Source organism: Marmota monax, unplaced genomic scaffold, assembly GCF_021218885.2.
Source record: "Marmota monax isolate L192 unplaced genomic scaffold, Marmota_monax_Labrador192_F-V1.1 WCK01_AAM20220418_F8-fsc00001, whole genome shotgun sequence".
In the NCBI taxonomy this organism is placed as follows: Eukaryota; Metazoa; Chordata; class Mammalia; order Rodentia; family Sciuridae; genus Marmota; species Marmota monax.
In genome coordinates this window covers 44,451,335-44,478,456 of record NW_026693777.1, presented here as the reverse complement: position 1 = coordinate 44,478,456, position 27,122 = coordinate 44,451,335, and the positions used below count along the sequence as shown (strand labels likewise).

At 36.6% G+C, this 27,122-nt stretch overlaps 1 protein-coding gene across 7 annotated transcripts in view; it reads right to left on the bottom strand.

Moving 5' to 3' along the window:
- The window catches only part of Ganc (glucosidase alpha, neutral C), an 88,960-nt gene that overhangs the window by 6,487 nt on the left and 55,351 nt on the right, over positions 1 to 27,122 (bottom strand). For 3 of the 7 annotated variants that reach the window (XM_046460809.2, XM_046460808.2, XM_046460810.2), the window contains exons 12-21: positions 24,232 to 24,467; positions 21,580 to 21,706; positions 20,031 to 20,110; positions 18,337 to 18,480; positions 16,681 to 16,777; positions 12,340 to 12,441; positions 10,397 to 10,640; positions 8,842 to 8,906; positions 7,025 to 7,101; positions 2,879 to 2,953 (exon numbers count right to left, since the gene is read on the bottom strand). In XM_046460809.2, the coding sequence (XP_046316765.1) occupies positions 2,879 to 2,953; positions 7,025 to 7,101; positions 8,842 to 8,906; positions 10,397 to 10,640; positions 12,340 to 12,441; positions 16,681 to 16,777; positions 18,337 to 18,480; positions 20,031 to 20,110; positions 21,580 to 21,706; positions 24,232 to 24,467 (1,247 nt within the window). Of the gene's footprint in view, positions 1 to 1,229; positions 1,468 to 2,878; positions 2,954 to 7,021; positions 7,102 to 8,841; positions 8,907 to 10,396; positions 10,719 to 12,339; positions 12,442 to 16,680; positions 16,778 to 17,347; positions 17,422 to 18,336; positions 18,481 to 20,030; positions 20,111 to 21,579; positions 21,707 to 24,231; positions 24,468 to 27,122 lie in introns of those variants that run through there. The other 4 variants (XR_009228387.1, XR_009228388.1, XM_058584715.1 and 1 more) reach the window with 4 other exon arrangements.

Below are 27,122 nucleotides of genomic sequence, written 5' to 3'. Positions count from 1 at the left end.
GTAAAGATAAAATAAAAGTATTTGTATAAAGAAATTTCAAAGTAGAATTTAAAAATATTTCATTATATAAGATTCCACTCTTTACAAGTATAGACTCTAGGGCAAGATAAATTTGTGGGCACAGAGGTAGTATATTTGGGGATCCTGGCATTAAAAGGAAAGAGCACAACAACAAAAAAATGGTTCACTTTCCAATTACTAGGGAAGCTGACTACCCTTCATTAATTTATCACATATACTTGTTTTTGCTGCTTTTTCTTTTTCTTTTCTTGTTTTCTTTGCAGATTGGGAACTGAATCCATGGTCCTGCATATGAAGGCAAGTGCTCTACCACTGAGCTTCATCCTTAGCCCTTTGTGGGACAGTCTTGCTAAGTTGTCCAGGCTGGCCTGGAACCTGTGATTCAGCCTCCTATGTAGCTAGGATTACAGGTGTGCACTAACATGTCCAGCTACTGTTTTTTCTTTTAAATGATGAATTTTATTTTGCACACTCTATAACTGGCCTTTCCTATGTTGTAGTTTAACATTCTCATAAATTATAATAAACATGTTTACTTCTAGAGCCTTGCTAAAGACTTAATTTTTCTAAGTGGTGTATGTATGTATATGTAAAGTATTTCTTGGTTTGGGAGATGACTTTTGCTCTTTATCACTGCACCAGAATACTTTTTGCTCTCTGTTTCTCTGGATCACCAGAATGACTGACTTAATTCTGAGGGTAGATTTGTGAAACTGCTTCTGTTATAGCTGGGCATGGTGGTGCAAACCTGTAATCCCAGAGGCCCAGGAGGCTGAGGCAGGAGGATTACAAGCCTGAGGCCAGCCTCAGCATCTGAGCAAGGCCCTCACCAATTTAGGGAGACCCTATTCAAAAAAATAAAAAGGGCTGAGCATGTGGCTCAGTGAGTACCTCTGGGTTCAATCCCCAGTACCGCCCCCCCCCCCAAAAAAAGAAAAAAAACCCTCAACCACCACCAAAAAAGCAACCCCCCCCCCAAACTGCTTTTCTTATACATATCATCAAGGGTAATTTAAGTGACTCTAACAACATCATGTGGGCATGGCCCTCAGCTCTCAATCTTCTGGAATGCCACTTGGCAGGGAAAGCCTGGTAAGAATCACATGAGGACTTGTACTTTGCTGTGGTAAAGTGTTAGCAAGGAGAAGAGTAGAAGAACATATATGAAGTTGATAGTGAGGATGAAGTAGTTAAAATGTCCCCCATACCTAATTCGCAGTAGGCAACAAGAAGTAAAGAACATCTTATTCCTCCCCACATCTCCCTCTCTAATTGGACAATCTCTCTGTTCTGTTTTTCTTCATTTTTTTTTTTGGCTTGTTTGTTTGTTTTTAAGAGCACAGTGTTAAGTTAAAGTGGAATGGGCTCTAGATGAGGAATCAGCAGACTTGGGAGCTTGTCTCATTTCTCCCACAATCCAGCTGTCATCCTGGACAGATAAGTTACCTGTAAGTGTAAGGTATTTAAGTAGATGATTATTAAGGTTTTTCTCTAGATCTGAAAGTTAATATCCAAAATAACTTTCTTTGTTTTTAATACCTTTATTTTATTTATTTATTTTTATATGGTGCTGAGGATCAAACCCAGTGCCTCACATGTACAAGGCAAGTATTCCATCACTAAGCCACCACCCAGCCCCTGAAATTATATTCTTTAAAAAAAAAATCACTGCTGATAATTAAAAAAAATCACATCACTGCCTATTTATCAATCTTCACTCTACTCAGGGACTATGGTAGTGCTTATGATTTAGCTACAGGAAGGAACTTCCCTTTGGAAACTCAAAACAGCCTGGATAGGCAGGCCCCTTTGATGCTAACATCATACTGATATTACTCCCTTGGGCTGAGAGGCCCAGGATCATGCCTGAAAATTCATGTTTTTAACTTAGTCTTGTAGAAGGATATTCTATATGGCATGCATTATAATCACTGCATTTTCTGTTTTTAGTATTACTTTTCTTAGACACACAAATGTAAACATATGGGTAAGAGTTGGTTTTATCCCTGATATTTCATACCATGAAATCTGAGTATATATATTTTAAGACATTTTTCTTCACATTTTAACAGCATTATTGATATAATCATATATATTTCACATTTAGAGTATACAGTTAAACAGGCTTCAGTATATTGGTCTTGCAACCCTCACCACTATTGATTTTAGAATATTCTGATACCCAAAAAAGAAATCTGTACCAAGTAGCAGTCACTCTTCATCATACCCCAATTCCTTGCCCTGCCCCAGCCCTAAGCAACTACTTACTAATCTACTTTCTGTTTCTATATATATATATATATATATATATATATATTATTATGCAGAACACTAACATTCTTGGTTTTATGATACCGGCACACAATATAGACTGAAGGTCAGTATCCCCCTAAAATTCATTTGTTGAAGTCCAGTCCCCAAGGTGATTATATTTGGAGATAGGACCTCTTTGGAGATGATTATGTAAAATGAGATCACAGTGGTGAGGCCCTGATATGATAGGAACAGTGTCTTTATAAGAAGAGACAGGAAGGGGTTAGGGCTGGGGCTCAGTGGTAGAGTACTTGCCTAGCACATGTGAACCACTGGCTCGGATCCTCAGTACCACACAAAAATAAAGGTACTGGGTCCATCTATAACTAGAAATATATTTTTTTAAAAAAAGGAGAGACAGAAAGAAGTGCCTCATTAGGAACTGCATCAACTGGCATTCTCATCTGATCTGGAAATAGAAATTTCACAATTGTGAGGAAATTAATTTCTGCTGTTTAAGCCACCAAGTTGGTGGTATTTTGTCACAGCAATCAGAGCAGACAAATACAATACAGGTAGAAATAATAGTCTGAAAATAACTTACAGTATTCAAGGCAACTGGAATCTTCACGGTACATCCTCCTCTCCAATGAGCAAATGTCTTAGAGTGATACCAGATCTAAAACAGACCCCAGTGAGAAAGAGTTTATGAGCAACTCTGCTCACAACTTACTCATTACAATATTCACTTAACTGCATTTCAAATAACCAGAAACTAAAATAAATGGAGATAAGTGGGGGTTTTTTTGTTTGTTTTTGTTTCATTGTGGTATGGGGAAGTATTTTTTAAATTATTTATTTATTTGGGAGGGTACTGGGGATTGAACCCAAAAGTGCTTTACCACTGAGCTACATTTCCAGCCCTTTTTTTTTTTTTTAAATCTTGGGTAGAAGTTAGGAAGAATATATGTTTTTAAGAAGATCTGAAAGAGTGGGACTTGATGGCTCATGGTTATGATCATAGCTATTCAGGCAGCTGAGGCAGAACAAGTTCAAGTTTGACGCCAAGACGAGCTACTCAGTATAACTCTGACTCAAAATAAAATAAAAAGGACTGAGGATATAGCTCAGAGGCAGATGCTTGCCAAGCACATCCACGGACCTGGAATTGATCTCTAACATGAAAGCGAAGGAAGGAAGGAAGGAAGGAAGGAAGGAAGGAAGGAAGGAAGGAAGGAGCAAATCTCAAGGGACTATGACTAATTAATTTAATAAAGGTCATTTGTTTGCCCATCTGTACATTCAAAAGTAATTACACCTGTAATCCCAGAAGCTCAGGAGGCTGAGACAGGAGGATCATAGTTCAAAGCCAGCCTCAGCAACAGCGAGGTACTAAGTAACTCAGTGAGAACCTGTCTCCAAGTAAAATTCAAAATAGGGCTGGGGATGAGGCTCAGTGGTTGAGTTTCCCTGAGTTCAATCTCTGGTACCAAAAGAAAAAAGTTATTTGCTAAACAACATAACCACTATGCCAGGTGCCCGACATACATGATAATTAAGATGTCTAATGAGTGAAAAGGCAGTCCTTGACCTCCTGGGTTTTATAGCCCACTTGGCTTATAAAAACTTAGTGCTTCTAGCAGTGAATGAGATGACAAAATAGAAAAAATAACCAAAATAAAGAAAAGCACGTTGCAGGTAAAGAGATTGCAAATGAGGCAGCAGAAAAGGAAAATACCAGAGAAAGAATAGATCTGAGACAAAAACAAATTGAAACATGGATTACTAATATGGTATCACTTTTTAACACAGTATAATTCAGAGCTAAGGTTCTAATTCTTATGTAAGGTCTCTATCAAGAGGGAGCCAGTTGCTGAAGTATCAAAAAGAGCCTATAAAGTAATTTGATGGAATAAACCCTTAAGATATCATTAGAAGGAGCATGAAAACAAAAACCTTATTTTATCTCTTTTAGCCAGTATACTTTCTGGCAGCCAGTGTTGCAAGTTCACCTTGTGGGATTACCACATCCTTTATATAGCACAGTTGTTGAGTCTGTTACCATCCTGTTGTGAAGGTGACAGAACTGTGATTTGACCATCATTAGCAATAGTGAATGCTTTTATTTTGGGGGGTTGGGGGGATTACTGGGGACTAAATCCAGGGATGCTTAACCACAGAGTCACATCCCCAGTCCCTTTTATTTTTTTTAAATTTTGAGACAGGGTCTTAATAAGTTGCTTAGGATCTCGCTAAGTTGCTGAGGCTGGCTTTGAACTTGCAATCCTCCTACCTCAGCTCCTGAGCTACTAAAATTATAGGCATGTGCCACTGTGCCCAGCTGCCACAGTGAACTCTTAATTCAACAGGGTCAAACCTATTGCAGTCATGATATATTATTCTTGATTGGATTCAATTTATTAATATTTTGTCAAGGATTTTTGAGTCTGTGTTTGTAAGAACATTAGCTTGTTTTCTTTATGTTTCTTTTATATGTCATTCTCTGGCTTTCTCTCTCTCCTCTCTAGCTAATCCCAGTAGCTTCAGATAAAGAATTGGTGGGGATAAAAGGTAAACTGATTCAAACAAGGTTTGAGCATTGTCTTGTCTACCACCATAACTGATTAAAATGAGAGATAACAAGGTTTGTGCTTTGGTGCCATATCCAAAGATCTCCAATTTAGGAAGGGTATAACCAGTATAAAATTCCACAAAGGACCAAACCCAGAACTCAGTCCCAGGTTCCTAAGTAAGTTCTTGCTGAGTGCCAACTATATACCAGGTATCCACTTAGTTGCTGGGGATGCAATAGTAAACCTAACGGATGAAAACCACTGCCTTCAAGGAGCTCACATTACAATAGGAGAGGTACATAATAAGTAAATAAGTAAATATACAGAATGTTAGATGGTGGCAAGTCCTGTGAAGAAAGAGAAAGGCTGGAGAGGCCTAGGGAGCACCAGGAGCAATGAGAGAAGTCTATAAACTTAAACAGGTGGTCAGAGACAGCTTTGCTGATGAGATATTTGAGCCCAGACTTGGAGGAGAGGAGATGGGCCCCATATAAATATGGGTAAGAGTGACAGTGTGAACTTCAGACAGCCTGCTCATTTAGTGTGAAGTGTACTGGCCAGCCAGTCAAGATAAAGAAGCAGGTCTGGAAAGAATTTTTTTGGCTTTTTTACCCAGCATTTGTGACGATGTTGCAAGAGAAACAATCACAGAACACTCTGATAAAAAATGAAGGAATATAGTTCAAAGTCACAACAATGTGTTTGCAATGATGAATCATTAGTAAAAATTCTTGGCTAAGTTAGAAAGGGAGCAGTTTCTTTTAACAGATGCCTACTGCTTTGTTAGAATAAACTTGAAAAATTCTCATCAGACATGCTCAGCAGGACCATTTATTTAGCTGTTGCTGTATTTAATGTTTTCCTCAGGTTTCTACTTGGCAAGGGAATCTTTGTAAAGATCCCTCAACTTCAGATATTCAAATTACTGGAGAAACCAAGAGGAAAGACTACAGTTCATAAACATTCTGGAGAAAAACCTGGTTAGTCATATCAATAATAAAAAGTGTAGGTAGCTGAATGGTGGCCACTGAAAAAGAGTCTCTTGACATGGTAGTCCCAGTCCAGCCCAGCACGCTGCATGGCTCTTTCCTCTGTGTGCTGAAGCCTGGGGTGAAGCTCTAGTTCCTGAGGACTCTCCCTAGTCTGTCTCCTTTCTGCTCTTCATTCCACACCCTCTTTCCCTAGACTGGGGCACCAAGTCTCTGTGGTCTCTGCTCTGCAGAAAAAGGGTTGTCCCTGCCTCACCTTTGTGCTCTGCCTAAGTTCACTGCCCTGGGCTCTGGTAGGCCGGGACAGTTCATATAGTAATAATAACAAATGACAATAACTAATAAGATAGCTAAGGAAGGTAGAGATGATAGAGGGAAGTCATTATTGATCTTGATCAATTTGGTGAGTACTGGAGACAATTTTTGGTACCAAAATTTAGGATTCAAAGGGAGCCAGAATCAAAAAAGCAAAGTTTCTTTTTTTTTTTTTCTTTTTTGGTACTGGGGATTGAACTCAGGGGCACTCGACCACTGAGCCATATTCCAAGTTCTATTTTGTATTTTATTTAGTGACAGGGTTTCACTGAGTTGCTTAGCACCTCGCCATTGCTGAGGCTCGCTTTGAACTTGCAATCCTCCTGTCTCAGCCTCCCGAGCCACTGGGATTACAGGCGTGCGCCACCGTGCCTGGCATAAAGAGCAAAGTTTCTTTATACTTAAGTTTCCCACCAGAGTCTGATACCTCATAGTAGACAAAAGATTTTTTTCTTACCCTACCCTCAGTGTGTTTAAGAACTCACTTAAGCAAGTCAGTGTGAAGATGAATTCTGATCCTTCTTGGGGCCATCACCTATTCATTTTTCTATCACCTGGCCTCCATTAATTTCTTAGCCTAAGTGGACAGTGTCATGATTTTTAAAAATCATCAGTTATGGCTGGGGTTGTGGCTCAGTGGTAGTGTGCTCGCCTAGCATGTGTGAGGCACTGGGTTCGATTCTCAGCACCACATAAAAATAAAGACAATAAAGTCCATCAACAACTAAAAAAAAATCTAAAAAAAATCATCAGTTATTACAGTCATTTGGTGTGTGTTCACCAAAGCATTATGGAGAAATTTAGTTGCTTAAAGAAACAAAGGGATGAGAGAGACGAGACTTGAGATATGTGACTAATTGTTATTAGTCTTACCTCATTTGATCTTGGCAGAAATACATCAACCATGGTGGTTTTTGGTTCTGTGACTGGATGAACCAATAAAGCACTTCCTTAAGAATGGAGAAGAAATAAAATTTAGTGTCATTACGAGAATTCTTTTCCTTTAATTGAACAGTATTGTGGTTTTTATTTTGTTTTGTTTTGGTATGGGGCTTGAAAACAGGGGTTCTTCACCACTGACCTACATCTCCAGCCCTTTTCATTTTTTTTTTCTTTTGAGACAGGTCTTGCTAAATTGCTTAGGGCTTGGCTAAATTTCTGAGGCTGGCCTACAACTTGCAAATCTCCTGTCTCAGCCTCCTGAGTAGCTGGGATTACAGGTTATGGGCCACAATGCCTGGCAAAAAACTACTAGACTGTAAACTTCTATAAGGCAGAGACTGTGGTGAGTTAAACCAATGATTCATCAGAGAGATGCATTGTTAGAAAGAGGACAGGGGCTCAAATAGGTGACTGTTATTACCCATCATTAATCCATATATGGAATATCAGGATTACAGGAAGGAACCCTGACACAATTTACTACAGTATCATTTTGTGCTTAACTTCTGGTGCACCAATAATCTGAAAGCACCACTGCATCTCTCCATGGCTTTACTGTTTTCTTTGAGTGATGCTGATGATAGTGAGTCCACAACTGTTATCCAGAATTGTGTCACTGTGGCTACTCAGGTTCTTTTGCTTGGGCAGTTATCATTGGGAAGGCTGTAGATGGCAAGAATTATTAAATTTTCTTTGATCTTGCCACCATGCAGGTAAAAATTCATCATTTGTAAATTCTTTTATTCAATAAATACTGATTGCCAGGCATGTTGATAGGCTCTGGGGATAGAGTGGCAGATAAAACAAGCATGATCCCTGCTTTCATGGAGCTTATAGTAAATGAAGACAGATATTAAAAAGTAATTGAAAGATAGAGTTAAGACAAATACCAAAAAAAGCAAAAGTACAAAGCAGAAGTTTTTTTTTAATGCGACAGATTGACTTTGATGGAGGAGAACAGTCTAAGGTATAAGAAGGCAAGGAGTGGTCAGGGAGGTTTCTCCAAGGCAGTGATTATTGAGACCTAATGTTAAGGGATTGAACCTAGGAATTTGAACATGCCATCTGAGTGCTCTGCCACTGAGCTACATTCCCAGACCAAGGACTCTATTTTTTTAAATATTTTTTTTTTAGTTGTTAATGGACCTTTATTTTGTTTATATGTGGTGCTGAGAATCGAACCCAGTGCCTCGCACATGCCAGGTAAGCCCTCTACCACTAAGCCCCAGCCCCAGCCCAATGACTCTATTATTTAACACTGGAGGTTTCCATTGTTTGGCATGTGGTTACCTTTTGGGCAACTCAATGTTTAGACTGGCTTTTTGAGCTTTGTCTCTAAGATAATAAACTTCCATGTTCTAGAATTGATGGTTAATCCTTGATAAAGAGGCCTATTACTGTATATGAAATAAACTCTTCTGGTTCTTTACTATATCTGTATGATTTACTTTTTGCCTACTTCCTTCCCTGTAGTGGTCTCAATAGGCTTAGAAGAGTGAACACAAAACAAAAGTTTAAACTATACCTACAAATAGAATGGATTTATTTGATGTTGGTAAGAATAATACTGTGAGTGCTAGAATTACAACAGACTAGATCTGCAATCCCACTAATGCATTAAAAATCTTGATGAAGGAATTTATTTTAATTTTTTTAGTTTCATTGGGATTAGAATTTTAAAAAGTGCTCTCATAGTAGAAAATTTAATAAAAACATAATTATAGTGTTTGTAATTAATAAATGCTCACCCAGCATGTATTCATCTTCCACACCAAAAGTCTCTAATTCATCTGGGAATTCTATCCACAGAGGCCTGGGAAAGTGAAAAGAACGTTCATTACATTTTAATGTAATTATATGTTTTTTAAGAATTTTATATTTTTAGTTTAAAAACTATTCAAAGGAAACTGGAAAGCACTAAAGTATCAAGATTCTTTTTCATACATCTCAAGTTTTTATGAGCAATTGCTGTGATTACTTTACATTTTTATTATGTAAAAATGTTCTAAAGAAATATTGAGAATTCTAGTACCTGCCACTTTTCCTTCTGATTGTTGAGCACTAAACACTACTCTAATGGGCAGAGTCAGAGCTTTATGCAAGTCCAAATGCCTAACATCTTTGGATATGATTTTACAATGATGATAATTCTGTGCTTTTTTAAAAAACATTTTTTAGTTGCAGATGAACACAATACCTTTGTTTATTTATTTTATTTGGTGCTGACGATGGAACTCAGTGCCTCACACATGTAAGACAAGTGCTTTACCGCTGAGCCACAACCCAGCCCCTCTGTGCTGTTTTATTTTTTGTGTTTGCTGCTTTCATGCATCACTTAATCACTATATCTTTGAGAAGAACTGATGTTTCTTGTTTTCAAGCTGGCATTATTTTTTTGGGTGTGGGGTTAAGAAATTTTGAGTATTCTTTTTTGCTTGTTATTGTTTTGTGTAACTAGGATGTATTTGGGTTCATAAACAATAAAACTGTCAGTATATATCTACCTGGATATCAACTTAATGGTTCTAGTCATTTTTCAATTACATGAGGAAAGAATATCTTCTAATAAGCAAAATTTATTTTTAGTTTATTCACCAGCCTTTGTAATAACATATTTCTTTCCTACAGAACAAAACAACAGTATACCTGGGTGATATCTAGAACCTAAAAGGGAAACTTCTAACAAATATAGATTCTTGAAACCTACCCAAAGAGATTCCTAGAAAATTTTGGAGGTATAGCTTTTAAAATCTATAGTGGAAAGCTCCCCAGGTGATATTGATTTCATCTAAATTTAGGAACTTCTGATCCTGAAGTCTTGGTGAATTGTGTATGCTGGTATGTATCATTCCCTAATCTAGAAAGTTTTTTCTTAATATTTTGCCTTCAAAATAGAGTTAAAATTTATAAACAAATGCTCACCTCAAACTTGGAACAGTTTAGTCCTAAGAGTAAGATAAAGGAAAGCCTAAGGCTGGCAGGTAAGTTATTCTTTCTGAAAAGATGCTACTGTCAAATAATGGATTCTTTCAGTCACTTCTTTATTCTTTGAGATATCTCTATTTTTGCCTCTCACCTAGCATGTACATTTAATCACAGTAGTAGGGGGTCTAGTTTTTTTAATCTGTCTTCGACAGCCAGAATCACGTGCATAATTGGTAGTCAAGAAGCTCACTGGAACTTGATTAAACGTGAGGCTTTTCTTCACTTTTTCTTTTAAAATCACTGCACAATTAGTCCAGTCCCTAATCACTGTGAGAGAATTAGGCTGTTGCAGTCCCTGAATGGATGATGCATTTTTACCTCATGACAGGTTCAGAAGCCACATGTGCATGGTAGAATAGAGAATACAAATAGGGTAGGAGGGTATAGCGTTCTCTGATGGCTTCTCGGATAAGTTTGGTGTATTCCTCCCCAAAAAGCCAGGGTTCCCGCCGCTTGGTGTTCATGTTAGCATGGCCACGGAAGAAGGGTTGGTAGGCTCCCGCCTGGTACCAACGCACCAGCAGTTCTGCATCTGGATTCCCAATGAAGCCACCCACATCAGCTGGTTAGGAAAGAAAGGCCAAGTAAGGCAACCAGACTTCAAATAAATGATGTACAGGGTAAGATAAGGTCTTGATGACTGTCCAGAAAAAGGAAACATATGTGCATTCAAAACTATGACCTCAAAAAGGGGAGCACATTATATAAAACGGCCTCTCTGGAGATCTGACAAAACACTCTTTGAACACTGTCTTCTTGTTAAAAGACCAGAAGATTATTCCAAAATCAATACTCCTATATGTTCCTGAACTCATATTACCTAGAAATCATAAAATGTTGACTTGATTTATTGTTATGTGTGTGTAATGGAAGGAAGGAGCTGGTAACCAATTTCCTTTGGAAGCAACAGGAAAACCAAGATAAAAAATAAAGAACTAAAGAGAAGTAAATAATCAGAATTAGAAGTTTAAAGCTGGGTGTGATGGCATACGCCTGAAATCCCAGTGGCTTAGGAGGCTGAGGCAGGAGGACTGCGAGTTCAAAGCCAGCCTCAGCAAAAGCTAGGCGCTAAGCAACTCAGTGAGACCCTGCCTCTAAATAAAATACAAAATAGAGCTGGGGATGTGGCTCAGTGGTTGAGTACCCCAGAGTTCAATCCCCAGTATATAAAAAAAAAAAGTTTGGGTAGAATTTCATGCTGAGTCCTAGAGTAGGATATGTATTTCTTGTACTATATGTGGACCAATACCAAAAACTATCAATATAAAAATGTAATATTAACTTGTTTCTATTTCTGCAGAAAACAAGGAAAAACTGGAACTGCAGTCACATTGAGCAACTTTTAACCTTATCCACAGAGAATTCTCAGGATGCAAGGAAGGTACACTATCAGACACACTTATTTTAATTAAATTTATCTTTCTCAAGAGCATATCTTTTTAAAAAACACAGTTAAAATATGTCATGGAATTTAAAATCTGCTAAGAATGTATTTCTCTATTTCCTCCTTCTTATTATTGTTATTTTTTAGCAGTACTGAAAAATTGTACCTAGAGTCTTGCACATGTTAGGTGAGAACTGTACCACTGATATATCTCTGCCCCACACTATTTTTTTAAAAAAATATTTTTAGTTGTAGATGGACACAATACCTTTATTTTGTTTATTTAGTTTTTTAATGTGGTGCTGGGGATTGAACCCAGTGCCTCACATGTGCTAGGCAAGTGCTCTACCACTGAGCTACAACCCCAGCCCCCACACTAACTTCTGATTCACTAAATTCTTTGTAATTCTCTCTATTTTTTTCACTTAATTTTTTTTTTTTTGGTAATTGTAGATGGGCAAAATACCTTTATTTTATTTATTTTTATGTGATGCTAAGGATCCAACCCAGTGCCTCACACATGCTAGGCAAGAGCTCTGCTACTGAGCTATGGCCCCACCCATACTTTTTTCACATGCTGCATCTAAAAAGGAAGTGATGAAAGAATGAGGAAAAGAAGTACTCTTTGGTGCTTCCCTTTTCTCCTTCTGAGAAATTGATTCTCTGTCTTAAATTTGGACAATATACAAGAAGTTCTGAAGCATCCTGCTTTCACTTTTCTCTCTAATCTGCTCCCCTTCACTTTCTCCTGTTTTCTCTTTCCCATATTTATCCCAGCCCAAAATAGCTAAGGAGAAGGGTTTTATGACCAGCTTTGAAGAAACATCTCATTTTTCATTATCTCTCACTTTAAGCTCCAAGACAGAACTCATCTTACCTCCACAAAAAGAGATCCCAGTAATGCTGAGAGTTAGTAACATGGGGATAGAAATTTTCAGGTAACTCCATTCTGCTGTGTTGTCACCAGTCCACACTGCACCTTTGATCACCAGTAGGAAAGTATTAAAAAAAAATCACAAGTCAGTTCATGTTCTTAATTTCATATTTAGAGTCCTGATTATTTACTTATGTATTTATTTGGTACCAGGGATTGAACCCATATGTTAATGCTTAATCACTGAGTCACATCCCCAGCCCTTTTTAGTTTTATTTTGAGACAGGGTTTCACTAAGTTGCTTTAGCCTCACTAAATTGTTGAGGCTAACCTTGAACTTGTGACCCTCCTGCCTTAGCTTCCCAAGTCTTGGGAATTATAGGTGTGTGACACCATGCCTGGCTTAGAGCCTTGATTTTTAAGACAAGCTACTAAAAAGGAAAATAGATTTCTTACCTAAAAGTAAATAATTGGTTTATACAGGAAAATGTATTAATTTTCTAATATAAAAATTTATTAAACTCCATAAAACATTCTATGAAAATATTCTGAAATTATGCATAATTTTGAATTTTTTTTTTGTGGTACTGGGAATTAGAACCCAGGGCCTTGTGCATGCAAGGCAAGCACTCTACCAACTGAGGTATATCCCCAGTCTTATAATTCTTTTTATGAGAGCATTACAGTTATACATAATAGTTGGGTTCATTTTGACAAAATCATACATGCACAGATTTTGATTTACTCTAAGTCCTGGAAGCTCCCCTTTCTCAAACTCCCTCCCCTAGATTCCTTCCTCTACTCTACTAATTTCCCTTTTGCTTGTTTGTTTATTTTTCATTGGTGCTTTATACATAGTATATAAAGAAAGATAGAATGCACTGTGGTATATTTACACATGCACATAGTGTGATTTTGTTAAAATTCATTCCTATTTCCTTCCCTTTCTCATCCTTCACCCCCCATCTCCTTTTATCCCATTGTTCTTTCCTTTATCTTTATGATATCCAATCCCCCTTTCCCCACATTTTGCACTAGTTTCCGTGAAGTATAATTCAAATATGATTATAGGAGGAATATTTTTTAAAATAAATTTTATTGAGATGTCATTTACATACAATAAATGTATCTGTTTTAAGTGAAGAGTTTAATGCTTGTAACCACCACCATAAGCAAGACATAGAACATTTCCATAACTAGTGAAGTTCCCATGGGTTTCTTAGCAGTCAACAAATACCCACTTTAGGCAACTTACTCATGTGATTTCTATGGTTATAGATCAGTCTTTTCTGGAATTTTCATACAATGGAAACATAATATATACCATATTATATTTTAACATTTTTTTTTTACTCAGCATAACGTAGTTTACTATTTTTTTATTTTCTGGGTAGCATTCCATGATATGGAACATATCACAAGTTATTTATCTATTTATCTATTGATGAATATATAGATTCTTTCCAGATTTGAGCTATTATAAATAAAGATACCATAAATATCTTTGTGTAAATCTCTGTGTGATATGTTTTTATTTATCTCTGGATAAATACCTGGGGATAAAATTGTTGGGTCTTATGTTCAGCATATGTTAAACACTTCAAGATAATTCCAAGCCTTTTAGGAAGGGTTGTACCACTTTAGATTCTCATAGCAATATATGAGAGTACCAGTATTTTTAATTCTAGTCACTCTAAGGAACATATAGTGGTATCTTTCTTTTGTTCTATTTTATTTTATTTATTTTTTTATATTTTCCGTTTTTTATTGGCACATTATAGTTGTACATAATCATGGGATGTTGTTATATATTCTTACATGCACACAGTAAAAAAATATAATTGGCTAATCATTCCCCAGTATTTCTCTATTTCTCCTTTCTCTCACCTACCCCATCCTCTACTTTACTGATCTCCCTTTTTTGTTTTAATTTATATGTCCCTAATAACTGATTATTTCTTCATGGGTTTACTGATCATTCTATGTCTTCTTCTGTAAAGTATCTATTCCTCACATCTTTTGTTCTTCTGTTTTGTTTTTGTCATTGAGATGGGGTCTTACTATGTTGCCCAGGATGGCCTTGAACTCCTGGGCTCAAGAGATCCTCCTGTCCCAGGCTCCCAAATAGCTGACACAACAGGTGTGCATGAGTGTACCTGGTCTCCTTCCTAATTTTTAAAATATGTTGTATGTCTTATTATTGAGTTGTAAAAATTATTTACAACTGTAAGGGTTGTGGTTACAGTTGTAACCCATATATATCTAGTTGTTTTAGAAACATTAATTGAAAAATACGGCAACTTTATACTTTGCATGGATTATCATCCCACTTAATCATCCCCAAAACCAATAATAATAATATTATTAATAATAATATTATATAATAATATAATATATAATAATTATAATAATATTAATAATATTATTAACTCCATTTACAAATGAAGGAACTATGACAAACAGTGGATTCCTAATCTACCCATAGTCACATAGTCATTAATTAGATTTAAGGCAGGATTTGAGTCCAGGCAGTCCAACTCCAAAGCCAGTGTTCTTTATCATTGCACAGTTGTAAGAGTTTCTAAAGACAGATTACATACTACTAAAGAGATTCATAAAAGGAAAAAAATCTTATTTTACTACATCTACATTACTACTGAAGCATTTTTGTCTATCTTCTACCAAAAATAGTTCTAACAGATATTTTTGATTTTATTTCTCATACAAATTTTGAATTTTCCTTCAGTCAACAATGAAAAATATTTTCAAGGGATTGCCCTTTGTAAATAGTATTTAATAAGTTTTCCTTAATTTCAAGTAAAATATGTATATATTTACATAATGATTTTGAAATTTTGTCAAAAAAGCTCATCATAATAAACATGCAAATATTTTCATGGCTCATATGGTTGTTTAGACAGAACTTCTTCCTGGCTATTGATTTCAGCATTTGACTGAACAAAATATATTTCCTGTAAAGCCCTGCTACATACTGGGGCAAAGTTGATTAAGTTGGGGTCTTGCTATGTTGCCCAGGCTGGCCTTGAACTCTGGGCTCAAGAGATCCTCCTGCCTCAGACTAGAAAGTGGGTCAACATTTACAAGATCAAAGAAAATTTAGGGGCTGGGATTGTGGCTCAGTGGTAGAATGCTCGCCTACCATGTTTGAGTTACTGGGTTCGATCCTTAGCACCACATAAAATGTAAAATAAAAATATATGTCCACCTAAAACTAAAAAATAGATATTTAAAAAAAGAAAATTTAGTATTTATGTTTCCTCTTATTTTTTTAAACTGGTGTTTATAAATTTTTTCATTAAATACACATTTTTAGTGATGAAAAGTGATACTTGTAGAGAATTTGGAAAATAAGGATAAAGAAGAAAATTAAAATCACTCCAATCACCTAAGGTACTAAATTTTCTTGTATCTTATCTGACTATCTACCAACTTATAGATTAAATTGCTATCTTATATTTTATAAAATTGGGATAATATGGAAATATTTAGGCATTCTTTTCTATTTTTCCTTTAACATGATGTCACAAACATTTTCTTATGCAGTTAAAGCTACCATTTTAAATAGCCTCATGATAGTCTGCCACATGGACACAACTTACTTTTATAACTATTCTGGAAACAAACAAAAAACTCTATGTAACAATAGAGAATAGTGCTGTGGTGATCATCTCTATACGTGAATCTCTGCCTGAGATGATAATATCTTGGTCTTTGGTTGAGTACCACTGAGGTTGGTTTTCAGGGGTCTAGTGGGAGAACTAATAATGTCTGCAATACAGTAAGAGTTGGGTTTTTGAAATTAGGACCTAAGTTTTCAGTTGTTTATGCAAGAAAAAGGGTCTTAAAATAGCCTTCCTATGCCAGGGTGGTTAAGTTAAATTAGATCTGCATTAGCTAGTAAACCAGATCCAGTTATAGATGACCTTGACCACAAGCAACAGCCAAGTCTATTTTAAGTCATATTGCTAAGTGGAACAGAACAGGTGATGGAATGAATATGTTAGAAGCATATTTCCTGGTTTCAATAAATCAAAGAGACAGGATTGAGGATCACCATGTCAACAAACTAAATATGGTAAAGTCAGTCTCCTATCAATAAGTGGCCATTTTTTTTTCAGTTGGAAACAAGTGTTAAACTTGATTAAAATTGGCTTACTCTATTTTATAGTATAAAATGCATACTTCAGAGTAGATCACTCTGTACAATCAAAGGTCTGAGCAACAGCTATTGAAAAGGAACACAGAGGCAGCAGATGCCAGAAACAGTCAAAAAGGACAGGTGGTTAATTTGTATTTTTCAGTCTAACACAAGCCATTCCTTACCATACTTTTGTGACCCAGCGAAGAAAGAACGTGAAAGAACAAAGGGTCTCTCCTTCCCTTTAGATCGCTGTATCAGTCCCTCTGCAGTAGCCATTTGCTATGAAAGTCAACAGAAAAAATTCAGAGAAGATAGGATTAGGGCATTGTGTTAATATCCTTAATAAACTAATGTGAAAAAGGTAAATAGTAGGTGGAAATGTGAAATGTTAAATATTAAAATAAATCCAACCAAATTGTTTTCATGATATATCTTCCTTTACTCAAAGAATGGAAAACTTGGGGCTGGGATTGTGGCTCAGTGGTAGAGTGCTCGTCTAGCACATGTGAGGCCTTGGGTTCGATCCTCAGCACCACATAAAAATAAATAAACAAAATAAAGGTATTATGTCCAACTACTTCTAAAAAATAAATATTAAAAAAGAACTTTCTTCGATTAATAATAACAATGAATAAATAAACTAGCATTTATTTGATGCTTACTATTAATTGGTATTTTGTAATATTTTCTCACATAATCTACCAAATAATTTCTGAAACAGTTTCTAGTGGTGGGGGAAAAAAACAGATTCAGCAAAGTTAAGTGACTGGTCCTGGCCTACATAAGAAAATTCTCTAAGGTAGTTGGCAGTAATAGCAACAGGCTGTTAGAGAAGTAAACAGATACTACCTGAAATCTGTGCTATCTCTAGCCAGCAGCTCCCATTGGAAAATACCAATAGGCAATGGGAACATAGTCACATTCTGAAAATAACAAAGAACCACAGATATAAATTAGAGCACATGATTGTCAAGCTTTTGGATGTGACTGGCAAATAAAAGACAATTTTACCTTTTTAAAAAATTTTTTTGGTCCCAGGGATTGAATTCAGGGTTGTTTGACCACCAAGCCATATCCCCAGCCCTTTTTATTTTTTATTTTGAGATAGGGTCTTACTAAGTTGCTTAGGGCCTAAGTTACTGAGACTGGCTTTGAACTTTAGATCCTTCTGCCTCAGGCTATCCAGCTGCTAGGAATATGGGCATATGCCACAATACATGGCCAATTTTACCACCTGTAATGAGAAGGCACTGGGTTTGAGTCTCAGCACCACATATAAACAAATAAATAAAGGTCCATCAATAACTAATAAAAAAAATTTTAAAAATACTTAAGGAAAGGCTTCTAAATTTAAAAAAAGCATACTTATTGAAATTATGTGTCTGTGTCTAAATTATGCTCCCCTGATACAGAATGTCAGGGTTGCTGTATTTGGATATTTGTGAGATTTTCAAAATTTAAAAAAATTAAAAAAAAAATTTTAATTAGTTATACTTGACAATTAAAACTTTAATTTTAACTTTAGCCTTTGTTAACAGATTTATACAATGCTTGTGTCAGTAAAAGTGCTATATACTAATGGCTCATTTCAAAGCAGATGTTTCCATCTTATCATTAATCTCATAATATTTTAAAATTCATTAAGTTGATTTAGAAGGAAAAGAAGCAAAAGGAGAAATAATAAAAAGTCCTGTATTGGCTATAACCTAAGACTCACTGCACTTGTCAGAAAAGACACACTAAGAGATATGAACAGCATAGTATGGCTATTAAAAAACAAATGAATTTCAGGTATGGCACATAAATCTAGTTGACTTAATTTTGGATATCTTTCTTACCTGATAAAAACCATAGATGTTGTGAAGTTCTCTGTGCTCCCAGTTGCCATGATGAATGGCATTCTTTTGCAATGTTAGCTCAGGCCCTCTAAAGACTGAGGGTTCATTCATGTCATTCCATATGAAAAGGATATCTGTAGATCCCTAGGAAGCAAATCCTGGTCATAAAACACTACCACAGTGATGATGTTACTATGATAGCATCCCTATTTTTCTTTTCTACCCCCATTTAACTTACTTATTTATTATGTTTTTCGGAAAGGGAATTGTGTCTATTTTGTTCATTGATAAATCTCAAACTCCAAGAATAGTACCTGGCCTACAGAAAGTTCTCAATAAATATTGATTAACAAATAAATGTTGTCCTGTGTTGTCTATGAAATATACATTGCCCAGCAAGTTCACTCCAAGATCTCCCTAGAGACCCCTACTGGAAAGGTTATGAATTTTGACAATTAGGCTCTACAGCATCCACCATAGGCTACAACTCTTAACTAAAGGCAATTATAGCTATATATAGAAGATTCTATCTTCTAAAACTCTGAAAGATTTGGCAGCTCAGATATCTGTTTGTTACCATGATCTACATTTAGTGTTGTATGTAGAATTGTTCAGAGTAGGAAGGGACAGGTGATTCATCTAGTTAACATCTTGTTGTAATTTCTTTTATAGAAATCTCTGGTCTCTCAGCATTTGGCTAAATAGCTACAATTATAAGAACTCCCTTGGGCAGCTCATTCCATTATTTTCCAAATGTCTTGTTCCTTGCAATATCACCTCACAAGACCTAGCTTCCCTTCTCAGACACCATAATATCTCTTCAATTACTCAACTCTGCCATACTAGTGTGAAAACAGCCTTAGAAAACAGTGAAGTGAATGAGCATAGCCATATTTGGTCCAAGGGTGGTTGTCTATCCATGCTTTAAGTTATTTACTAGTATCCTAATATATGATGCTCAGAAACTAATGTCTGATGGTTAAGAGCTGGGCTTGGCAGACAAACAGTCCTGAGTTCAAATTCTGGGTCTATCACTTGCTAGATGGGTGACATTGGCAGGCTTTCAAACTCTCCATTACTTAATTTTCTTATCTGTGGAATTATATTTAGTTAGAGCTCCAATTTCAGAAAATTATTGTGAAGAAGAAATGGTATAATGCATATAAAGTGCTTGACATGTATTCATTTTGGTTTAGGTATCACCATCAGCATCACCACCACCACCATTATCAGTATCAAAGTAAATGGTTGAGAACAGTTCTTCAGATGTGGCTGCTCCAGTTTTCTCTGTGGTTCTTATAATATTTTAAAATAATTATTATTCTTTGCTTTTAATGATACTCTACAGTTTATATTTTCACATTTACCATACCTTTAAATATAGTTATAGATTGCTTATTTTATATAAAATGTATATGGTAATTTTGAAACATAATAAATACCTGTTATAATGTACATTGATATATCACAGAGTATGTTATAATAGTGGTTAAAAATCACAGCCTTTGTGCCTTTAGTAATGCACATGGCACCTCTCCCAGCACCACCAAAGTCTGTAATGTATTGGTCATCCTTGCCTTTTCACACAAGCATTATATAACAAGAGCTATTCAAAGAAGCAAAACAGTTCTATTCACTTTCTTTCTTTCATCCTTTAAAATCAACTAGAAAAGAACAAAAGAATAAAGACCTACCTGATAAGCCGGGAAAGCAAAAAGACCCGAATACCATTCTCTGACCTTGGAATTGGTGAAATCCAGGTAAGAAGAGAGACCTGGAGAGACATAATAGTAGGTAGTCTGTTAGGAATAGGGGTCATCACAGTAAAATGTAAAGAAGTAAAGAAGGTATCAGATGTGAGAACCAGATAATCAATGGGCACTTTACAACATTCCTTAAAGATAGGTGAGAGAGGCAAGGTCTCCAAGAAGTGAATGAAGGTTCTACTGAACTCCAGTGAAAATCACTAGACCTTTCAGCACCAGAGGCCCTGGGAAATGTCAGTGAACAAGCATCAAGACACAGCATGTCCCTCTCTGATGGCCTAAGATAGCCCAGGTATTATATTATTATTATTATTCCTCCTCCCCCTCCCCCTCCCCTCCCCCTCCTCCTCCCCTCCCCCTCCTCCTCCTCCTCCTCCTTCTTCTTCTTCCTCTTCTTCTCCTTCTCCTTCTCCTTCTTCTTCTTCTTTTTTTAAGACTGAGGATTAAACCCAGGGGTGCTTAACTACCAAGCCACATCCCTAGCCGGGTTAGAAGAGCAAAGAACAATCACAGGAGAGAACCTGCAGGATGCTTTTTTTCTTTTCCTCTTTCCTTCCCTTTTCTCATTCATTCTCTCTTTCTCTTTCCCTCCCTCCCTCTCTCCCTCTTTTTTGTTACTGGGGATTGAATCCAAAACCTCACACATGCTAGGCAACACTCTACCATGGAGCTATACTCCCAGTCCTTTAAAACATTTATTTTGATTCAGGGTCTTGCTAAGTTGCTGAGATTGGCCTCAAACTTGAAATCCTCCTGCCTCAATCTCCCAAGTTGGATTATAGGCATGTGCTATGATTCCTCTATTTCTTATCTCTATTTGTTTAAAGAAATATGCATGCCACTGAGGTTTGCTTATTTGTTTGTTACATTCATTCAATTACTGATTAATAAATATATCCAAACATATATTTCCAATGGTACCAGGTTGTTATAGTTTAGATTTTACATGTCACCAAAAGCTCATGTGTTGAAGGCTTGGTCTCCAGCTGAGAGATGGTTGAAACTTTAGGAGATGGGACCTGGTTGGAGGAATTAGGTCATTGGAGCTGTGTCCTAGAAAAGTATAATGGGACTCTGTCTCCTTTTTCTCTCTTGCTTTCTGTTCTCTGTGAAGTGTGCAGCTCTCCTCTGCCATATGCTTCCATTATGATATACCACTATGATATACTGCCTTGGCACAGGCCCAAAAGCCATGGGGCCAAATGATTCTGGACAGAAACATCTGAAACTGTGAGCTAATATAAATATTTTTCCCTTCAAATTAATTTCTTCAGGTATTTTGTCACATAGGGAGAAAGCTGACTAACACACAGATGTTATGAAAGATACAAAGAAGGCAATACTTTCTTTCCTTGAAGGTGCCTAAGATGTAAGTAGAAGAGTAGATACTTACTAGAAATGAGAACAACAGCCATGTAACCTGCATTAATTGGTACTAAATAATTGGAAATAGTAAGTATATAAAGCAATATCATACCAGGCCAGCATACTCCTTCAAAGTCACTCCCTTCACGATTTCTCACAAAAAAGCCCTGTTCTTTGGCCTTAGTGTAAACTGAGTAGTCAGGATCAATCTTGATGTGGGGGTCACTGATGACCACAAGCTGTCAGGACATAAAGGTTTGAAGATATCATCAAGTTTTATGGTTAGACTTAATATTCATTTATATGTCTTCACCATAGTTTTAGGGTAAAATTTTATTTTGAAACAATTATATCATCATGAAATATTTCATACATCAGTAAAACTCTATAGTCTTCTGTGTGCTCAGAAAAATTAAAACTGATATCAAAACCAGGCCAATCAAAACCAATACCAATGCTGCTATGAATATAGGTGTACAAATATCTGTTTGAGTTACTGCTTTAAGTAAGTTCTTTTGGGCATATATCCAGAAATGGGGATTGCTGGATTATATGTTGATTCTATTTTTAATTTTTTTAAAGAACTGCCATATTGTTTTCCAAAGCAAATGTACCATTTTACATTCCTGTCAACAGTACACAAGTGTTCCAATTTCTCTACATCTTCACCAATACTTACTTACTACTTCTTAAATAGTACCCCTCCTAATGATGTTAAATGGTATTTCACAAATAAAAGTTTTAATTTGCACTTTCTAATGATTAGTGATGTCGAGCATCTTTTTGTAGCTTGTTGGCAATTTGTCTGTTTTCTTTGGAGAAATGTATGAAGTTTACCCATTTAAAAATTTTTGCTGTTGTTGTTAAGATGTAGGAGTTTCTTATAAATTCTGGCTATTAACCCCCTTTTAAGAAGCTTTTAATATCTCCAAATGTATCCAAAGAAGCCTATAATAAGGCCCAATCTTTCTGGACAGATTCTCTACTATTCAAAGCTTCACATGCTTTGCTCTTTCAAAACAGCCTCTGTTTAGCTTTCAAACATCCATCAATGCTCCATCCTCTAATTACATTGCCTTCTTCCTTCCCTCTTTTCCACTAATTAGAGACTCATCCTTCAGGGGTACCCTACAATATACCTGTGACACAAACTCCTGACTTGAGTTCTCCAGTAGGTTAAAATCTTCCCTCTCTTCGCCCATTCCCACTCCAAACTTTCTTTGGCTCTCATGTTACTGCCCTGTATTGTGGTTACTGCATACTTGCCTTTCCCCCACTTGCTGGAAGACCCTGAGGAGTTCATCTCTGCATTCCCTTCAGTACTAGCACAACCTCTTGAATGTTCAGAGGCCTCAAAAAACAACCACAGAAATTTCCACAAGGACAGAAATTTCTAGAGCCAAGCAGACCAGTGTTGATTCTTGCTATGCTACTTATTCACCGTGTGAAAATTACCAAATCACTCTAAGTCTCAGCTTCTTTATCCAAATAATGGGGTAATAAGACTATTATAATATATTTTATTACACCGTCTACCTTATAGTAAGTACTTAACAAATGATGCTGTTTTAGAGTTAACAAGATTGATTCTAGAGACCTGTGAGAAGTTTGAGGATCAAAGGAATGGGTTGAAAAGGCAACTTTAATACTAAGGAAACCACCCACACAAGCCCTTGTAGGACCTACGCTCAGTAGGCCCGGTTTACACTCCCTGGCGGGGCAGACATCTGCCAATGCATTCTGCTGTCACATATAAATAAAAAAATTAACCAAGTAAACATAGATGTTATACTACATGTTATACTACTACATGTACACATATTGATGGAAATAAAATTATTTTTATGAAAAAAAACAAGGAGAGGGATTGTATCTATTTATATAATGTATATGGGGTTCACCCCCTTCTCCTCTCTCCATTTTCTTTTCTCCCTCACTCTCTTATTAGAATAATCATTGCCACGTCCATACAGGAAAGAAGCACTCTACACTTTCTGATGATTCCTCCTCTTCTCCATTTTTTATCATTTCTTTCCTTGGCCAGACTTACAGAGTCCACCAGGGAAGCCTGAAGAAAAAAAGAATAATAAAGAATCTGACTCCATTTTTTATATTTGGCTGTTCAGGATTTTCAAGCCCCACCATTCCCTCTTACCTTTCTGCCCACATCTGGGTAAGCTGACAGGAAGTCCTGGTGCTCCCTCATTTGGTGCCAATAGAAGGTTCAAACCATGCAATGCAAGCCCTAGCCCATAGGTAACAATCCTTACCCTGGAGAGTGAGTGCACTCTAGCGCCACCCTCTAGCCACCTAAGAGCCAGTCTCCTTTCTCAGCAATCTATGGTCATTTTCAAATCATCTTGGGAGCTGACCCTATTCTTCCCAGAAGGCCTCATTTTGTGATGAACTTTCTCATACATCCTTAGTACATGTGTACAGTATTATCAAATTTCATACTAGAACAAAAGTTTGGTATGGTTGGGAATCCATCATGTTACTACAGGGTAGCTAAAAAAAGAGAACTGAAAATGCTAGGCCTCTTCATCATTCTGTAGACATAAACAACTAAGGAAGGGATGGATGGAGTTAATACCTTTTCACCATTCGATTTCTGTTATCACAATTATAATTACATTTGAAAGTACCATTTTCATGGACTATTTTTTTTTATTAAATGGTTTTCTTCCACTAATGTACCAACACGAACTTCAAATAATTTTAAAAGCTTTGTAATGAAAAGTTTAAAAATGTTGGCTTGTTCTACCTTACGTTTTTTGCTCCCGAGCAGCTCTTGCATCCTTTTGGGGTTTGCAAATCTTTTTTTATCCCAGGTGAAGTACCTCTTGCCCTCAGTGTGCTCTATGTCCAGCCATATGACATCATAAGGAATATCATGTTCATCAAATCCTGCATCCACTGCCTTTACATCTTGCTCATCTTCATAGTTCCAGCGGCACTGGTGATACCCCAAGGAGAACAAAGGGGGCATGGCTTGTGTACCTAAAGACAAAAATGAGAACTGAGTCAACTACCATAACAATGATCATCATTTGGTGAGCATTTTCCCAATGGGTACTAGTAAGCACTGAGCTTGTACGTACATAGAATATCAAGGAGAAGAAAGCATAGCTCTTGCTTTCAAGGAAGTAGCAATTAGGGTGATAAGCAAGCATATAAATAAACTGCTTTGAATTGAGGTATAACTGCTATGTTAAAGGTATCAGCCTAGTGCTTTGGGACCAATTATAGGGAAACCAATGAATTCTTCCTTGAGTTAAGTGTGGGGTCTTGAGAGGCTTCAGAGAACAGGTAATACTGGTTTGGATTCTTATGAATAAACATAAGTATACCCTATAGGGAAAAACAGATAGAGCATACGGGCATAGGGAACAGAAGAGACACAGAGGCAGATATGCACATGACAGGCTTAGGAAAAAAATAAATATTTCAGAGTGTTACAGTGTAAGGGAGATAAGAAAAGGATGAAACTGGAGAGGATCAGTTTGTATAGGGTTCTTTAGTTCAGGTTAGCAATTCTGAATCTTCTTTTATAGGAGTCATAAAAATTTGGCAAAATGTAACCTTCCTGATCTTTATTTTAAAAACTGATGTCAGGGAGCACTGTTGAATCTGACTTAAAGGGAAATAGAAGTAAGGAAGAACTGTCAAGACATTATTGTCAAAACATTTACTTATACTATGGAGGACATTTGGTCAACCACTTGGATTTACCTTGTTCCTCTCCCAAAGTCTTACTAAAATCAAGGTAAAGAAAATAAAAAATGAATAAAGCCATAAAAACAGAATGGTGAAAGAGTAACTTCAACAAAACAAAACAAAACAAAACGGAAAGAAGAGGGCAGGGGAAGGATGGTAACTGCTGAGCACAGCCAGGGAAGCTCTCACCTGAGTGCTTGAGGGAAGCATACAGATGAAGAAGAAAGCTCGACCCTGTCCCTAGTATACAAGAAGACAGAAGAATATTCCAACTCCCACCCCTATACTGGACTATAAGATCATTCAGGCACACAGAACTTCCAGGCTGAACCACATTTTTAAAAAAAATTTTTTATGCCTTTGTTTATTTATTTTTATGTGGTGCTGAGGATCAAACCCAGGGCCTCGCATGTGCTAGGCAAGCACTCTACCACTGAGCTACAATCCCAGCCCCAGGCTGAACCACATTTGAGGAAAATCTCTAAAATTAGATTCAGAGGCCCAAGTAAAGAAATAGAATAAAAGTACCTCTGAGAAAACAGTGACAATGCAAGCAACCAAAGTAACAATCATCAAAACATTATCATTAGTATTTCGGGAGATGAAAAAGAATTTGCACCCATAATACACAAATATAATAGCATAAACCAAGCATGAGGTGTTATTAACAAGTAAAAAATTAGAGAATAAGAAAGTACTCTTTGACATTAGAAATAGGATAGAATAAATGGAAGGTATGAAAGGCAAAATTGTGAAAATTGCTCAGAAAATAGGCAAAAAAAGGGAAAGGAGATAAAAAAATCTGTAAAGGAGAAAGGGAAAAAGGAGAGGAAGAAATTATAAAAGGAATAACATAAGGTTGTATTCCTGAACTAAACAACAAAATTCTCAAGATTGAAAGGGTCCACATCTAAAACCCAGCATAATAACAACAATAATTATTATTATTTTGCAGTACTGGGGATTGAACCCAGGGGTGCTCTACCAGTGAACAATATACTCAGCCCAGCTTATTTTCTTTTGAAACAGGGTCTCACTAAATTGTTCAGGTTTATCTTGAACTTATGATTTTCTTGCCTCAGCTTCCCAAGGAGGAGTAGTGAAAGTGGGAAGCCTATCTTGTTTCTGATATCAGAGGGAAGCTGATAGGTTTTCCTTTCTTTTTGTGGTACTGGGGAATGAACTCAGGGTGTTGTGCATGCCAGACAAGTGCTGCATCACTAAATTATATTCCCAGCCCAAGTTTGTAGTCTTTTAAAGATAAAATGCTTTATTGCTAAAACTAGTGGGTGTGGGTTTTTTTTTTTTTTTTGGCACTGGGAATCAAATCCAGGGGAGCTTTACTACTGAGCAACATTCTGGCCATTTTCATTTTTCTTTTGAGTTACTTAAGGCCTTGCTGAATTGCTGAGATTGACCTTGAACTTTCTTTCTTTTTTGTACCAGTGAGTGATCCCAGGAGTACCTAACCACTAGTGCTACATCCCCAGGCCTTTTTTGTATTTTATTTTGAGACAGGATCTCACTGAGTTACTTAGGGCTTTGAGTTTTGTTTTGAACTCTTGATCCTCCTGCTTCAGCCTCCTGCACTTGGGGTTACAAGTGTGAGCCACCATGCCTGGTTTGACCTTGAACTTTCAACCCTGCCTCAGGCCTATTAAGTTTCTGTGATTATAGGTGTTAGCGAACATGCCCAGCACTTTAGTGGTATATTTAAATGGAAAAAAAAAAGCATGGAAAAGTTCAGGTTGGAATATTGGTTATGTAAATTATATAAATTAGATAATACCCAGGGACTAAATGTGCCAAGGAAAGTAGACGGTGAGTATTAGGGATTAGAGTGTACAGTTCTAGATTCAGTATAATTTTTAACTGTGCTAAGTGGTATGAGGGTGGGAAGGGTAAACCTTGCTACTTAAATTGCTTAGGTAAGTTGTT